General features: G+C 39.7%; 1 protein-coding gene across 1 annotated transcript in view; it reads left to right on the top strand.

The window, feature by feature from the left end:
• usp43a (ubiquitin specific peptidase 43a) overlaps window positions 1-17,366 on the top strand; it is a 99,400-nt gene that overhangs the window by 40,579 nt on the left and 41,455 nt on the right. The window contains exons 4-5 of the mRNA XM_023412830.2: window positions 11,293-11,385; window positions 15,384-15,519. Of these exons, the coding sequence (XP_023268598.1) occupies window positions 11,293-11,385; window positions 15,384-15,519 (229 nt within the window). The remainder of the gene's footprint in view (window positions 1-11,292; window positions 11,386-15,383; window positions 15,520-17,366) is intronic.

Genomic DNA, 17,366 nt, shown 5'->3' with positions numbered 1-17,366 from the left:
GTACTCAAAATGGATAGTTTTTTTTTTTTTTTTTTTTTAAGTAATGAAATCAATGAAGCAGAACCAGAGGTATTGTCTTTGTTTTATTCCATAACTTCTGATGACTTATAAATTAATGTTTTTGATCATTAGTTGAGGCAGATGATATACATTCAAGTCAGAATCACTATGCAAAAGCACTGACAATAACTCTTAACACACACTGTAATTACTCTTCGGTGTCACATCTCACCCTAAAGTCTTATGTCTTGAGTGCAGTGAATTGTTCTACTCTGCGCTAATAACTTATGACTCCAGCTGTTTTCGCCTGCTGTTGCCCTGAGTCATTACCGGTTTGTTACAAGCTTCTCATGTAACTACAAATCTCAGAATACGGGACTGTGGCATTCACCTGAGGGGGTTTGAGTAAGATGTGTATAAATATAGAGAGATGAAGAGCGTGGGTGTGTGTCACCGTTAAAATCTGGATGAGATGGTTTGAAGAACAGACGTAACAAACAGTACACGGCAGTTTTTATTTCTGTTTTCACATTGCTAATGCCAGTCACAGTCCTGTGTCAGTTTTTACTGTCATTGTTGCTTTATGTATATAATACTTTTTCAATGAATCTATCATATAGTGTTTAAAAGTCTTTCAAGAGGTTTCCTCCTCTCCAAATCAAATAGAGCAGATGATTATAACCGGTAAAAACACTGAATAAAGTAGTTTCACATCAAAATTTTGTGATTTGCCAACACTGTTCAGCAGACGCAGGATGTCTCGGAGGGGCTGTGAGCTGAGCTGTTTGCTTGGTTTTTTTCTCTAATAACTTCAGATCCAAACGTCTGACGACAAAAATCCTTCATCCGGTTAAAATACATATTTGAAAACTAGCAAGGCGTAAAAAGCGTATCTTAAAAATGTGGCTTAAAACTGGATGAAAAGTCAATTTTGACTGCTTCTGACAGGCAACCACAATGCCGACATAGGGGATATGATGCAAGTGGCAGGCAACCAAATGAAATAGGCCGTTACATAGGTCTAGTCATTTTGAGACATTGTGACGTGGAAAAGTTACATATTATACCTCTAAATCGCTTGATTTGCATCTCATTTAATACGATTAATGATTGATTATCTGTGCTGTTGTAAGGTTGGGCGATATGTTAAAATTTTCATGCTGTAAGTTGCTTTGGATAAATGCCAAATTAAATGTAAAATGTAACATTTTCAGCAAATGCAATCATGGAAAAGCTCATTGTGAAACGGAACACAAAATCACCTATTTGGGATTATTTCAGTTTTTAATCGGATGCAACCTGTGGGCTGAAGGACATAAACGAATGTTTACACACATATAGTGCCAGACAGAACATTCTGCTACTACCAATTTGCACGAGCATTTGCAAATGCACCATCCTACACTACCCCTGGACAAGCCGTGCTTCACCAGCCCAAACTCAACCCAAAGAAAAGACTACCAGCAATAGACTCAGCCAAACGCAGATCAATTCATCCAATTTCCCAACTCTCTACTGTTGCTGTTTTGCACATCTTCTAAATACTGTGATTTTTCTTGCTACAGCAAATGGAAAATTTCACTTCTAAGATCCTTAAAATGTAATCTTATTTCATTACATAATTACATAATATATACGGTCTCTAAGATACAGAAGGTATAATTTCTATACAATCCTTACAAATGATTAGCTTTATTTTTAGTTTTGTACTATATAACAATTCGTCAGTATGAATCACTCTATTGGTTGGTCTGGTGAGTCTTAAGAGAACTGTGGAGCAACATTAAAGCTTGGTCAGTAGTCAGACACTACATGATTCAAGTTGGGGTTGTCTCATTATGTAACAAATATAACATTTGTCTGGCACAGATACGCCAGCGTATACTGATACCCATTAATGTGCACATTCCCTCTCACTTACTAACTTCATGAATAAATGAAGCTCTCAACAAACTCACACGGTCTTCATTTCCTCACTTTTCCTCACATTTGGTGTTCAGTTTCTTACAGCCTTGATGCACTGCCTTCATTTTTTCTCACTATAGCACCGAACTATTTCAGAGGGGAAATCAATACTTACATTAATACTACCAGTTTCTCTCTCCAAGACCTAACTCAGGCATCGGCCCCTCTACTGCACAGCACATCACATATACAAGTTATGCTCTAATTGAAACGATTGAGTGTTGATTTGTTTCTGAATTCTGAGGCAATATTCCCCCCGGTGACTCTCATTTAATAAATAATAGACAAAGATACTCGGATGGTCGGCGGTTTGTTTTCTATCCTGGGTTTCTTCACTATAAATATGCATTATATCCATTTGTATTCTCATCTCATTAGTCTGATTCAGTCTGAGCTGAATTCAGTCTGCACTCAAAAAAAAAAAAACATTTTGCATAATGTTCAAGAGTCATGTATTTTTGTAGCATATAAGATTTCTATCCACTTGGAATACGCAGTTTTAACATGAACAAACTAATAAACTTAATGTGGTGCATATCCGTCAGTCAAACATAAATGAAACGAGTAACAATGAGCTTTATTTAATAATACTAAAAGATCCAATGTGTTTAAATGTTTAATAACCAGGTTTATGCAATATAAACCTGTGTATTTAATTCCCTTTTCTCTCATCACTTGGTTGGTCTCGTTCCTCTTCTTCCTTCCTGATTCTTTTTATATCTCACAGAGATGCTCCACAGAGGCATTCGGTGGAGTCGTCTGATCTGAATAAATGTTTGCGATTAGAGCTAGGGCTGTGTTGTGGTTTGGGCTGCCGATGTGGGAGCCGGTGCTCGAGTCACTCCGTTGTGCCGCGGTGTTTAAATAAGTCTTTGTCAAAGCCTCACTCCCTCCCCCGTCTGTCACTCTCAGTTTGTGGCATCTATTTTTAATGGCATGGGAGACGTGCCAAAAGCCCCAGCGTCTATCTCCATCTCCACAAACAAGATAGTTATGGATGGTTACTTTTTTCCTATCACAGTGGTATTTATTTTAGATGCAGATTCAATGTGAAAAGATGCTTTACGGTTTGTTCTTGTAAAACTAGAAACTCCAGTTGATTTTTAGATTTACAGAAATATTAAAAATAAAGGAAACTGAAAATTACATGCAAGCGAATAAATACTTTTTCTTAGCCCCTGAAAAGTGAGCGGAGAGCTGTAAACAATTAATATTTCACAAAGCAAAGCTAAAAACCTTTTATAGAGCGACTTATACAACAAAGAAAACTGATATCTGTCCACCATGAGACGTTTTTATACCAGATTCTTTGAAAACTTTCTCTTATCTTCAGTGATGGTCTCCAGGGGGTTTCACTGTTCCCAAAGGACGCACCCAGGTTGGAATGTACTCGCATTGACCTCTTGGAGGCATGATTTAAAATGCACCACGCACCATTGCAATTAAATTTGATTCAGATGCTCAAACAAGCCCCAAGTACAAGTCGGATTTGTGATACGATCCGAGGTAATGAGAAGAGTAAAGGATAACAATAAAAGAAATTGATGGTCCAAGCTTCTCAAATGCGGCGTTTTCTTTGTCTTACATTATAGTAAAAATAATAATTTTTTAGGTTTTGGACAGTTGGTTAGCAAGAATTCACCTTGCACTCAAGGAGACTGTGATGGCCATTTGTAACAATTTTCTTACGTTTTATTTATTAATAGTGAAAATAATTGTCAGATTAACTGTATTTAAACTGATTTTCTCTCAGAACTGTTGGGGAAACAACATTTTTTTATTCATATTTTCAATATATTGTAGTTATTACTGCATTAATCTGTCTCACACATTTGGATTTGTTGCCCTGTATCCTCTGCTTATGCAGCTTCCACACCTCACATGTATGTAATGTTTGTTTGTTTTTTTTTAATTTTGATTAACTGCGGCCCCTAATCCAGGGCTAGCCTGTTTTCAATCTGATGACAACAGTCAGGATGAGTCTCTATAGTGCTATTCTGATTTAATGTAGAAAATGATGTGTTGGTATTATATTGCAGTCATATGATATCATGGATCATACAGTCATGCAGTCTGGTTTAAAATAGTTTTGTCTTTCAGGAACTGGTTTGACAGAGATGAGACGAGGAAAAGGAGTTTGTCAGAGTTTGATTTTTTTTTTTAACTGGAAGCAGTTGGGTATTGTGTTCACTGCATGTGTGCAGTGTACATAAAGTGGGTGTACATGTGCTGACTCGCAGTTTGTTTGCTCTCCTCCTGTTTCCATTGCCTATAGAGATGGAGAAAATGCTATCATTGTAAAAATGTATGAGCCATATTAGCCCTTCAGAGCTGCTGCACATCTCCTCACTCTCCGTGCTCTACTCTTCTTGTCCTTGTACAAGAGTTTATATTCTTAAACTTTTCGTGTGTAGGACCCAAACTGTACAGTATGTGCTGGAGTTCAGGCCTCTTGATTCTCAGCTCATTAAAAACACACTGGTATTTTTCCACTGACCCACCAGAATACCACCTGTGACACCTAAGGTTTGTGTGTGTGTGTGTGTGTGTGTGTGTGTGTGTGTGTGTGTGTGTGTGTGTGAGGCTAGAGCATAGAGGAGTCGCATGTCTGCAAGGCAAGTTCCAGCTCACGTAAATGCACTTTGTCCTCCAGCCTCACCCTGAGCATCAGAAATCCTGTGCGTGTGTGTGTGAAAGAGAGGGAGAGAGGGAGAGAGAGAAGGTGGGGTGTCAGAAAAATGCACAGGAACTAGAAAGCTATTACTCATTCATAGCAGTGTCTTCTGGAAAGGTTAGGGAAGCTTGTGACTGAAAACTTTTCCAGTTTGAAGAGTAAAAAAAAGAAGAAGAAAAAAAGTTAACCTGACATGGTGTCACACTCCACATACATGAACTGTGTCCCAGTTGCACACTTTAGACTTTTTTTATTCCGTATTCACTATGCTGTAGCTTCAAAAATAACAAAATCGACACTGGCTAGAAATGTTAGTCTGTACAGCAGCATACTATAACGGCCCAGGTTCAGTGTTGTGTTGATGAGAATGTTTTTGCTTGTTTTTTTTCCGGTAATACAGCACACGGTGGAAATGAGGAAGCTACTCACAGTGGAAAATAACATAAACACTGTGGTATTATGCACTTAAAAGCATGATACACCTGCAAAACTTTGCTGAAGTAGACTCAACTGACCTCTTTTCTTTTACTTTACCCATAGTGACCTTCCTCACGGTGCTCAGTGCCACATGGCGACCTCATCAATGACGGAAACGATGGGTTGCTCTATATTTATTTTGGAGGCTCTGCAGCTCTCAACATCTCAACATTTAACTGAGCACACTGGGGTATCATTAAAACAGTTGTCTGGTAATTGATCTAGCAAGAGGCTGCCAATACTGATTAATTCTAAAAGCCTTCAGCAGTCCCAGTCCTAACCCTGTGGACTGGATTGAGACATCCCTTACTATACATACAGTACAGTATGTGTAATCATAGTAATGATTTGGTCCATTAGTGTTTATTGCTGTTTTTAAAACTGCTTTTCCTTCCTCAAAACTTGATGCAGTCAGTTGATGTAATCATGTGAACGTCTCTCCCACCATTGCACACCAAAGAAATGATGAAGCAATTAAGCGAGAGCAACTGTCTATGAGAGTGAAACTGTGAGAGATGAGAGAGAGAGAGGGAGAGTGAGAGTGAGAGAGAGAGAGAGAGAGCAGTCAGTTAACATGTTTCAATCCTGCTACAGAAACACTGCTCTGCCTGTTCGTTAGTTGTAATTTTGTTTTTACGGTGTGTTCTGAAAAACGTGATTGAAACCAAAACAATGCCAATCCATTCTTCTTTTCTCACCACTGTGCAGCTGTGTGTGCCCAAGCACAAGCGTCGTCTGCTCCTTATTAAACAAGTTTGACGTGAACCCATTTATCACTCAGTTATGTGGTCAGTTAGTTTGAACCTGGAGGAAACTTGCATGTGTGAAGGTGACACTGAGAATATGCAATGCTGTCTCCAAACTAGGACGGTGGATACTGTGTGTGTGTGTGTGTGTGTGTGTGTGTGTGTGTGTGTGTGTGTGTGTGTGTGTGTCACAACAGCTCCCGTAGTTGAGTTAATTTCCCCTGACAGGAGGTCTCTACCCGTACTTTCTGATAGAGAGAGATGAGTGCCTCCAAATCCACAGCCAGTGACACATGACTGACTGACTGACTGACTGACTGACTGACTGACAGGCAGCCAGTAGAAAAATTAACTCTCTTGGCTCTCTCTCTGTCAGTCTCAGGAGGAGCACTGACCTATGGAGATCTATGACACATAGTGCACCTCTTAACTTTGCTGGGGTCGATGATGTCCTGAGAGAGGATCATCAATGCATCCATTCAGTCTCGTAAGCAACCACAATCTATTCAGATGCTTGCCTTGATATTAACTATTAGAGCTGCTGCAGACTCTTAATTTCCTTCTTTTGCTACTACTGACATTGGTGACCTACAAACACTGGTGTAACTAATAACAATAAGGGCTGCCTTCCAACTGGGTGTGCCAGTAACCCAGGGCCCCTGTCTTGGGAGGCTCACTTCACCTAAGTGGAACAGAGCCAATAGTATTAGTTACAATCGGGCCTTTTCTACTCTACTACACTAGTATTTGTAAGAAATGATATTAAAATGAATTCTCCTTTTAAAAATATAAAAGTGATTCTTGTCCATGGAGTGCATGCCATCCTTAGTCAAATTGTTTTCTTTAGAATCACTGTACCAGATCTGATATAGAGTATTGATAATTGATCAGAACTTCTAAAACATGATGGGTGGTTATGATGTACACTGTTACATCAATGCAGAATGAGCCTGAGGCTGACATGAATGAATGGGCAGCGATGCTTCACTACTTACAGTCTAGCCAGATGCTATAAATATGAATTCTGCACTCTTGATCATTCATCATTTACTATGAGCCTAGGGGGATTCAGTAAGTTAAAATTCATTCATGTGTGTTTTTTTTATTTTGTTTGTTTGTTTGTTTTTTTTACTTACTAGAGCTGTTAATGATCTGATCTGATGCTGCTACAGTATCTGCTGTGTGTTGTATTTCAGCTTTGCTTTTCCTTGTTGAAAAACATGTTTTGTCCTGATACAATCATGAAGATTTCTGAGTTGTATGAAGTTATGCTTTTTGGCACCAGCGAGAGAAACTAGATGTAGGTGTCACTGCACTGTATTCTTGACCTTTGTTTTTCAGAGACGGATTTGTGGGAATTAATGACCGTTGTCAAGAGTTAGCTATATAAATATATATATAAAAACTTAATAATTAGAATGAAATTCTCAACCTCAATTTCTCTGTCTAGTTAGAGGCCGGGGATCAGGTGGAGAGCCCAGGCCTCCATCCATCACTATCTTCAGAGCTGTCTGCTGATACTGTCTACAAGTTAAATAAGGTCAAGACTGCATTCACTAAACAATCAGGTTTCCTTGAGAGCATTTAAGTTTGGTGGCTGCAGGACCAAAGCTGTGCCCAGAATTATTTTTGATAAAAACAAAACTTCTAATAAAAAGAAAGAAAATTGAACAGTTTAAATTACAGCTATTCCTAAACCTTTTTAAGGCCCTTGTATTTCTTTAAGGGATAAAAAGGTGCAACTACATCTTTTGTCACATTTGCTGAGTGTTTGTTTCAGGTTTTGTTTAAACCCTTTGTGTAAATTATAGAATTGTATCCCTGTTTACTGCTTTATTTTTAATTATGTGGGCTGTGAATCATACACCTGGTGCAAAAATAACCCATCAAATCTCATGTTTGAACATATTTAACATAACACAAAAATCCACTAAAGAAATGCATTTAATTCTTTGCAGCATTTAGACTTTTGAGTGGAGCAAATACCAGTTTATGAGTAATATGTGAGAGGAACATTTTTCTTCAAAATTCTGTTCATAGCAAAGCTTCCAACTACTTGATCAATCACATAACTTTTACATCATGTACCTATCTCCTATTTTGTGCTGCATAGGTTGCATCATCTACATCACCTATATCACTCACCTGTACTGTGTAGCAAAGCTTCTCAGAATCTATGTGAAAAATGCCTAATCAGACTATGAGATACTGCATAATGTTTAGAGATGCTGCTGCTGTTTGTTTATTTATTTTTCTTTTAGCTGCGAGCAGAAGGTGTGTGTGTTTGTGAGTGTATCTGGTGTTACTCCAGGTATCTGGTATAAACTAAATAGTGATAGTCTTTTGACAGCTCAACGTTGTACATAGAGTACAACCTCTGTCTATCACACACACACACACACACACACACATTGGTAGGAATACTTATCTCATATTCTCCACCAGACTGGAAACACTGTCAGCCTCACCACAAGCTTTTTAAGGGATGTTGTGCATTTGTGTGGGTGTTCCTGCACGCATGTGTGAATTTCAGTGTTAAGTGCAGAGTTTTAGGTATGCACAACATTGTGTGTGTGTGTGTGTGTGTGTGTGTGTGTGTGTGTGTGTGTGAGTACAGCCTGTCAGTCTGCTTTACTGAGTACAAACTGGCATCATTAGTGAGCCTGCGACTGGCTGCCATGGCACACCAGGCTGAACACTGACAGCGAGGAAATGTGGAGTCTGAAAACTGTTGTATTATTTCCAGCACATTTGTACATTTGACAAGTCTGTATCTTCACAAACTTGGTTGCAGCTCGGCTGGCAGAAACGATAGTGAGACGCAGGGAGATGAAACAAGCATCTGGCAACATGCACATATGCATGTACACACAGTCTAAAAGCTGTCAGCGAGAAGACAGCATTATGTAGCATCATTGCAATAATTCATATCATGAATCAAGTACGAACACGACCAAAAATAAATACCAACATCGTATCAAGAAAATGCTTTAAAGTTTTCAGCGCAACACAAAAGGCACATAAAAAATTCATATTCAACAAATAATAAGCCACATCCACACACAAATTGAAACTACTTTTATATAACAATGAACTACTAAAGGTAAAAATGCAGTAAAATAAAATGCTTGGCTTGTTTAAACTTATAAAGTATGATAGATTTGCCTCTGATGGAGACAAACAGCTACCTCAATTTGCCTCAAAGAAATTTATGGTTTGAATAGAAAATGTAATGGTGCTTTAAAAGGAGTGCACAGAAGGCAATACAGCCATAAGTGTCAGTGTTTTCACTTAATTGCCACATGAAAAACTTAGATGACAGTTTAGGCAAGATTTTGGTTTTGGTTTGTTGAGATAAAAACAGAGGTGTTACTCACACGTGGAATCTTCCTTGCTTAAATGGCAATTTACTGCTGATTTGTAGTCAGAGCAGAATTTGACTGCACTTGCTAATCCACCCCCTTACACTATTTTAATGTCAGGCCATTGCTTGTTTCCATAACACAGTCCTCTGAACTATCCCTGGTAGTATTTACAGTGAAGACAATTTTGAGGATTTCCTGAAAATCTCCAAGAGCAGGATACACAGATGTTAGTAAACTCATTATGAACCACAGGTTAGACCTGTAGAACACCTCAGTTTGTTGTAGAGCAACAAAACTGTACTTGTTAGCCCATGGCTGTGCTGATAGCATAGCTAGCAGTCAGTTAGCTTAGATTATCATTAAGGCTTGAAGCAGGGGCAAACAGCTAAACTGACTCTGTCCAAAACAAACAATTTAATGTTGTTTTATCTTGTTTGTTTGTACAAAATGTACTTTTTTATATTTTGTTTTGAATGAACTAAACAAATGAGGTGTAACATGTTCATCGGTGAGCTTTAGAGGTGCTGGCAGGCAGATTTGGTCACCTTTAGACACAGCCACCCTCCCTGTTTCCCTGTTTCTGGTCGCTCAGCTAAGCTAAGCAAACCTAACCAGCTCCTGGCTGTAGCTTCATATTCAAGCATTCTTCAAACATATTTGCCAAAATGTCAAACTATTCTTTAACCATTGTTTTCCTCTAAATCATGAGGCCATCTGGTGTGAGTGATTTTGAGTGTGTGTATATGTAGAGAGAGTTGTATGTTTGTAAAGGGGAATAGATGAGGGAACAAAATATAAATAAAGAAAAAAAACAAAACAAACAGCTAAAAAACAAATTAAAAAAACAGCACTGGTCAATATTGCAATATTTTTGTGCCCGGACCCCAATGATCATAATATAGTGACATTACAATGATCACTAATACGTAGTAACTTTAATATTGATGGCTATGCTAATAATGCCATCAACATAACATCAATATTAATAAAAAAAAACATTTTTTTAAAACACACGCATACATTCCTACACACACACATATCCATATGCAGTCCTCAGTATATCTGCCCTCCTGTCAGTCCTCCACTCTGATCAGTTCCTTTCCTGTCAGCTCAAAGTCCTTGACAGGTCCTCTCCGTGTCTCATTCTCCCTCCGCCTTGCTCTCTAGCTTTTGTCAATTCGACTTCCCTGCTGCCAACCTTCTGTTCATTTTTAATCTGTCCTCCCACTGAGCTCTGCACTTTGTTGTCTTTCTCATCATCTCTGGCTCTTTGCTCTCCACTTTTGTTTCCTCTGCCTTTCCAACACCCACTGTATCTGCTGCCCTTCATTTTGGTCTCAAGTCATCTTTGTTCCTTTTTTCCCCCCCAGCTGAACTCTTCCTCTTTACCATTCTCTCTGCCTTTAAATATCCTCTGCACCTTTTATCTTTTACCCTTCCCCTCTCCTTTCTTCTCTCTCAGTAGTGCCCCTTCCTTTCCACCTTTCCAGCTCAGTATGTTCTTTAGAATGCAGCCTTTTTCCATTTACTGCAGTATCGCACCTGCCTAACGCTGTGTTTTGTGTCCAAAAAATTCTGAACAGCATCCCATCTCTGTTGCTTTGTTGCCCTTTTCTCAACAGCAGATCGAGTCCAGATAACCGGGTTCAGTGCTTAGTATTCACCAGTCCTCATGGCATATGCGCATTTAACCACGGTGCTAACTGCATGTAGCACATAACACACTTCATTTCTACTATATTTGCTCCATACTTAAGAGGACAGGTGGGGAATCGGCATGAAGTGGTAATATCTTTCGATCCATTTGTCCAACAGTGTGTATTATGCCATGTAAAATTAAGTTTTCTCCTCAAATGGCCATTTATTAGAGGGATGTCAGCCCAACAGGCCGATGTGAAAATAAACCTAAGTTGAATGAAGCAGGATAAAAATTGGGAAAGGATTGTTCTGGAGAGTGAAAATATGCAATAATATTTCTTTCAAGACTTATCAAAGTATAAGGTGAGCTGAGGTCATACTTGGCAAGAATGATTAAAATTTGCTCTCTGTCTCCGTTTCTCTTCAGATCTTCTCTGACGTGCCCTCATTGCCTTAAGCAGAGCAACACCTTCGACCCGTTTTTATGCATCTCCCTGCCAATCCCTCTACGACAAACCAGGTGATGTATAACACATAGTCAAAGCTAAATTAAACTTGCTGTTGATGAACCTTTTTTTTTTTATGGATTTTTTTTTGCAATGATTAAATGTTTTCACTTTTGTCCCACTGTGGTCTGAGTATATTTGCTGAGTCGATGTGTTGGAAAGTTTCTAACATACTCTGGTTTTATAGGGTAAATCTCCTGTAGGCCTCAGTGCATAAAATGTTTAGCCAAGCAAAAGCTTTTCTTAGCTGCTGGGAAGTTGACACTCTGGATGTATGAGGCTGTCATCTGATCTCAGTGATATAGATATGATCATCTCGTTTACCCAATGTAGCAGAAAGATTAGCCTCAACGAATAAGTATAAAAAGCCATTGATCATACCAGATGCAATGTAAAAGCACATATTTCAGAAGGAAATGGGATAAACAAGACTGTGTACACAAACACGTGTGTGCAACACATGTGCACAAACATACTGTGCATGTACGCTCCAGCAGCTATTGGTCATGGTCATATCGAAGTGATAAATGTTGGCCGTCAAAAGTCCCTGACCAAACACTTTCTGTTTCACTTTCTCCATTTTAACTGTACCAGAAGCTGCATGTCAGCAAGGTCCCGCTATGAGACAGTATGACTTTGACATATGAAGACGGAGAGAGAGAGAGATGGAGTCGGGATGCACAGAGGACTTTTTTTCATTTTTTTTTTTTTATTTTGACAGTAGAGATGCAAACAGAGAGATAGAAAATGTCATATAGAATGACAGCTAGAAGACTTTGCAGCTCTAGCATGCTGTAGACATCACCCATGGGACCCCCTCACACCCGCACAGGTGATTTTCATTGTTTTGGCTGATAAGACTTTTTCTGAGGACCTTGTGGGTGAGTGTAGGCTGTGTTTGAGTTACAAAGTCTCCTGTTAGCCCTGTTTCACCTGTTAGGGTGAGGGACAAATTACACCTTTGTCATTCTTATTGGAAGGGCCTCTGTGTGCAGGCCCTTTTTTAAATTTGTCCCGGAGCATTGTGACCAAGGCATACCAGGTAACCACAACATTGTAGATTTGGCCCTGTTTTAGTCCCTTTCTCTCTCTCTGCCCATGAGTCCGGTCGTGGCATAAAACATCTAAAAAGGGTGAAAAAAGCAACAAATATCAGTTGAGCTCCAGTTTCACAATTTGCCGACATTCAGTTCTCAATGAATCCTCCTATCTTCAAACATGCAGACACCTCTGCTCTGCATCCTCTCTGCATGGCCTCCACAGTGCTAAAACACAAACTCTGGTTTTGTGGTGTGAGTTCTCTGACAGTGTGTGGTCTGTCCCTGCAGTTGCCTGAGCCCAGCATAGAGGGAAATTCATTCAGGTTCTCTCCTGGCCCCACACTGACCTGACACACACACACACACACACACACACACATACACATATACACAGCGGCCTCATTGCGCTGTCCTGCTGCAGCAGTATCCCAGCAGAATGCCTGATAAGTTTGAGGCCCCCCAGAGACACTGCAGGGTCTGGCTGGCAGCGTGGCATTGAGGCCTGGGTGCTGCAGATAATGCCAGTATGTGGCAGAGAGAGAAAAGGAGGATGGCAGTTTCTGAGTATCAGTCTTGCACATGTCAGTCTTACCAAAGCTTTTGTTTCTAAAAACAATTTGCAATATTTGGAAAGGTACTAAAGAATGGCAAAGATTCGTGTCACTTAACTGGTCGGTGACTCATTCAGGAACAGGAATTAAGTCAGTAGGTCTCTGTCAGCTACCCAAGGTTGTGAAGTATTGGATTGCATGCAGCCTGTACCTTCTTTCACCCTTTGTGCATGTGCAAGTGTTAAGCTAGTGTTATACATTTGGTTTGGCAGATCCTAATGCACTTTGACTCATCAAACACATAGAGCACTGGCAAGAACTGTAATACAAAATAAACTGGAGAAACTGAACTACAAAACCAAATCAATGCGCTGACCACAGGAGGTGCATCGTGCAGCAGACTACTGCAGCATTAACAGTATATTAACACACACTAAACCTCCCTCAAACCATCTGTAAACATATAACCCATGGTAAAGGATCATTATGTCGATTTTGTTTGTTTTAGTGGTTTCACATTATAAATCGCATAAACTGATCTGTTTTCTTGTCAAGGTTTTGCATTGGGTTCCATTCGAATGTCGTGTGATGAAGGTTAGAACGTGTGTCCACTAAAAGGTCTAATGCTGGTCTTTCGGCCTGACAGCAACCCATTTTTTGATGCAAGAAAAAAAAACGATTATTGTTATTGCTCATTGTTTATCTCAGTTTTGTTCACCAACAAGTTCTTACAAATCTCACACCATAATGGCAGACCTTTCAGATCAGCTTAGATGACCACACAGTGCTAACAGGTATTTTTAAATTCTACTCTGTTGTTCACTCTGAGGGGATTCACTGCTACAAGGAAGTTAAAATTCTCTCTCTAGTGCAGACTGGTTCACGTTCATGGCGTGAACTGGAACAAATGGAAAACATGGCAACAGAGAGAGTGTTCTCAGGAATATGGCTGGCAGAGAGGTGAAGTTTACACAGTTTGCAGTAATTGGTCTAAAACATGAGCAAACATTTGCTTGGTTGTTAGCCTCTAACATGGTGTTTCAAGTCCATTTTTGATGTTTTAGAGCTGAAGAATTCTGTGCACTCTTGACAAGTCATGTTTAAGAGGTTTCAGTTTAATAGAGACGATCAGGCTCTAAACCGGCAGGGGGTTGGGAAGCTGGAAAAAACCTGACATCTCTATTTCCTGTTCCCTTCGAGCGCCGTCCCACACCTCTCATACCGTTTCATTTCACATCTCGAAGTCTCATCTCGGAGCATCTAACAACGTAAACGAAACAGCTGCTCAGATCCTCCGCTGTCTGCCCTGTCAACCTCCCCACTGCTCGCACATTACTCACCTGAATAATGCATGATGGGAAACAGGAAGCGGCAGTGTCAGCGATTACACCATCTTCATCCCAAATGAGAAGGCGTGACCTTACTTTGTCTTTTCCACCATACTTCCACCGTTTTTTGTTTTTTTTTTTTTCTTTTATCCTTTCTATTTACTCATCTTCTCATCAAACTCCATCCTTAGTTACAGATCCCATCCTCTTCTAATTTTATCTTCTGGCTCCCTCCCTCCATCATTTCTCATTCTAACTTCTCCTTCATTTTCACTCTTGCATCGCTTTACAGCAGGTGTTCACATTGCTGAAAATCAGAAAGGTCTCAGCACACAGCAGCTTCCTGCAGGACCATCACCAATGTTCTGTTTTAGCTCGGCATGTCTAGTCACGAGTCCACACACACACACACACACACACACACACACACACACACACACACACACATGAGGGAGAAATGAAACACAACAACATCTGAAAATTGGTAAATCACTTCAGATATTAATTCAGACAGAGAGTTTATGTTCATGAAATTTGACTTTGTACAACAGGATTGTCAGAGGAAATCTTTTCCCCCAAACATATTAGATATTAAACAGCTCAACAGTGCATTTAAAAATCTCATTTCACTGAATGATTTGTTTTGTTGTTTAGCAGCAGAAAAACATCAAAACTCTGCAAAGCTCAATATATCTCTTAAATAAACTGACAGCATGATGCTGTTGCCCCTGATGTTATTCTGCACAATGCATTAATCGGCTTTTGCTCTAGACTCTATGCATGATGCCTGGTGTGTGTGTGTGTGTGTGTGTGTGTGTGTGTGTGTGTGTGTGTGTGTGTGTGTGTGTGTGTGTTACAAATATGTTAATAACTCAGTATGCCAGGGTGTGTTTGGAATCTGTAGTAATGTAAACATTCAAAATCAGAATTGCAAAACAATTTGGCACTTTGCTCTAACACATAATCTATCTTCCTTTCTCCGTCCTCTTACCCCTCCCTACCTAATACACACACACACACACACACACACACACACACACACACACACACACATACACACACACACCCTCCCTCCCTTCTATTTCTCCCACAGGCCGATGTGTGTGACGCTGGTGTTCAATACGAAGGGTCAGAGGTATCTGCGGGTGGGGCTGGCTGTACCTCTCTTTGGTACCCTGTCCTGCCTTAGAGCCATGGTGGCAGAGGAGGGCAACATCTCCCCGGACCAGGTACACACACACACACACACACACACACACACACACACACCCGTACACACCGCTTTCCCCCTATAATTTCTTTAGCTGTACAACAAATGACCACTGAAGCCACTGAAACAAACACATACTTATTACATTAATAATGCAAAATGAGAATAAGGGAGGTCTAATAATAGCTGCATTCAGTTTCAGTGTGCCATTTTCACGGCTCTGTTATCCGTGCGTGCCGGCTCGCTGGCATTGTACTATAGTGCTGAAACAATGAATCGACTAATCTAAGTTGATCGACAGAAAATTTGATAATTTGATAACTGACATTTATCAATCAAAAAGACCAAACATATCGTAGTTGCAGCTTCTCAAAAGGGATAATTTGCTCCTTTGCTCTATTTGATATCTGTTTTATAATGCAATGTAAAGACGCTTTGGGCTCCTCAAAATTTTGATGGGCATTTAGTAATATTTATGTATTTGTTCATTTAATTTTGACATCATTGTCTAAAAAGTTAATAATAGTCCATTGTCTATTATCCCAGCCAAATTTTGCAGTGAGAACAAATTGAAATTCAGCCTGAATGCCTGCTGTATTCATCCTATTACTGTGGTAAGTACAGTCGATTAAAGTTCAACCAGGAAGTAGCGCTGCAAGAGTAGACGTTTACGACAGACAGTCTGGGTAATCATTATCTTTACATCTACCATGGCTTCACTTGCGATGAGTGGTTTAGATCCTTTGGTTAAATGGTAAACCTCTTTAAAACCTCCATGCTTTCCGCCGTGCGCTCTCATGATTAGTCAGTAACATATTCTCAGGGAAACACCACAATAATGGGCAAAACTGTAACGACACCCAGGTAAAACAGATAATCCAACAGAATTTTCTCCCTGAATTCAAAAACATTTACACCCGAATGTGCTTCCACGGTTAGCTCAAATGTCACCAACAAGAGAAAGGGTAAAGGAAAAGGTTCCAGAGGTGTGTGTGTGTGTGTGTGTTTGTGTGTGTGTGTGTGTGTGTGTGTGTGTGTGTGTGTGTGTGTGTGTGTGTGTGTTCATCAGCCTTTCTCCTGTCATACAAAAAGATGATGAATCTAAACCTGGGTCCACAGCAGCAGGAGAGCAAGAGAGCAGCAAAAATCTCAAATCAGTGAAATGAAAAACACCTTATTCATGGAACAGAAAACACAGACACACAAGCAACTGTAGAGAGACAAATGGCTAAAACCAGGATAAAATATTCCAATCTTGTGGGCTGCACTGGTGGGGTGCAATAATGTTCTTCTTGAGAGCATGTGCTGTTAATATTGCTGCATTAAATTTCTTGTTTAATTTCTATTCCTTAGAGGTAGACATCTTTGTCAAACAACTAATAAGCCATGAATTAGTTATGATTTTTTTTTTTTTAGTGAAGTTACAAAAATTATTTTGGAAATGGAAGTGTTTAGCATTCCTGTCCTAGACAGGTTGCCTGTGGGATTGTTTTGCAAAGTAGCAGAAGATTAGTTTCAATTGTCCCAATTGTTCATTTTAATTCACAGTGGGAAATTTTTAACACTTGATATCAAAACAGGTTGCATCAAAACATAAATTCAAAATTAGCACAAAACAACAACAACAAACAGAAATGTTCACTTCTTTACTTGTGATTTTGACAAAAAGGCAAATTATAGGACGAATTTCTGAGGGAACCCATCAGAAAGTGCTCAAACAAACACACGCAAACACACACAGACACACACACACACACACGCAAACACACACACACACGCAAACACACACACAAACAGTTCAGAACAGCCAGCCTGTGTGTTGCCTTTTATCTGTATCCATCTCTCCTCTCCTGTCCACTTTCTTTG

Source organism: Seriola lalandi, unplaced genomic scaffold, assembly GCF_002814215.2.
Source record: "Seriola lalandi dorsalis isolate HSWRI2012SDOR001 ecotype SW California unplaced genomic scaffold, Sedor1 jcf7180002054487, whole genome shotgun sequence".
Classification (NCBI taxonomy): Eukaryota; Metazoa; Chordata; class Actinopteri; order Carangiformes; family Carangidae; genus Seriola; species Seriola lalandi.
Note: the sequence above shows the minus strand (reverse complement) of the source record. Positions and strands in the feature narration are given on the sequence as shown.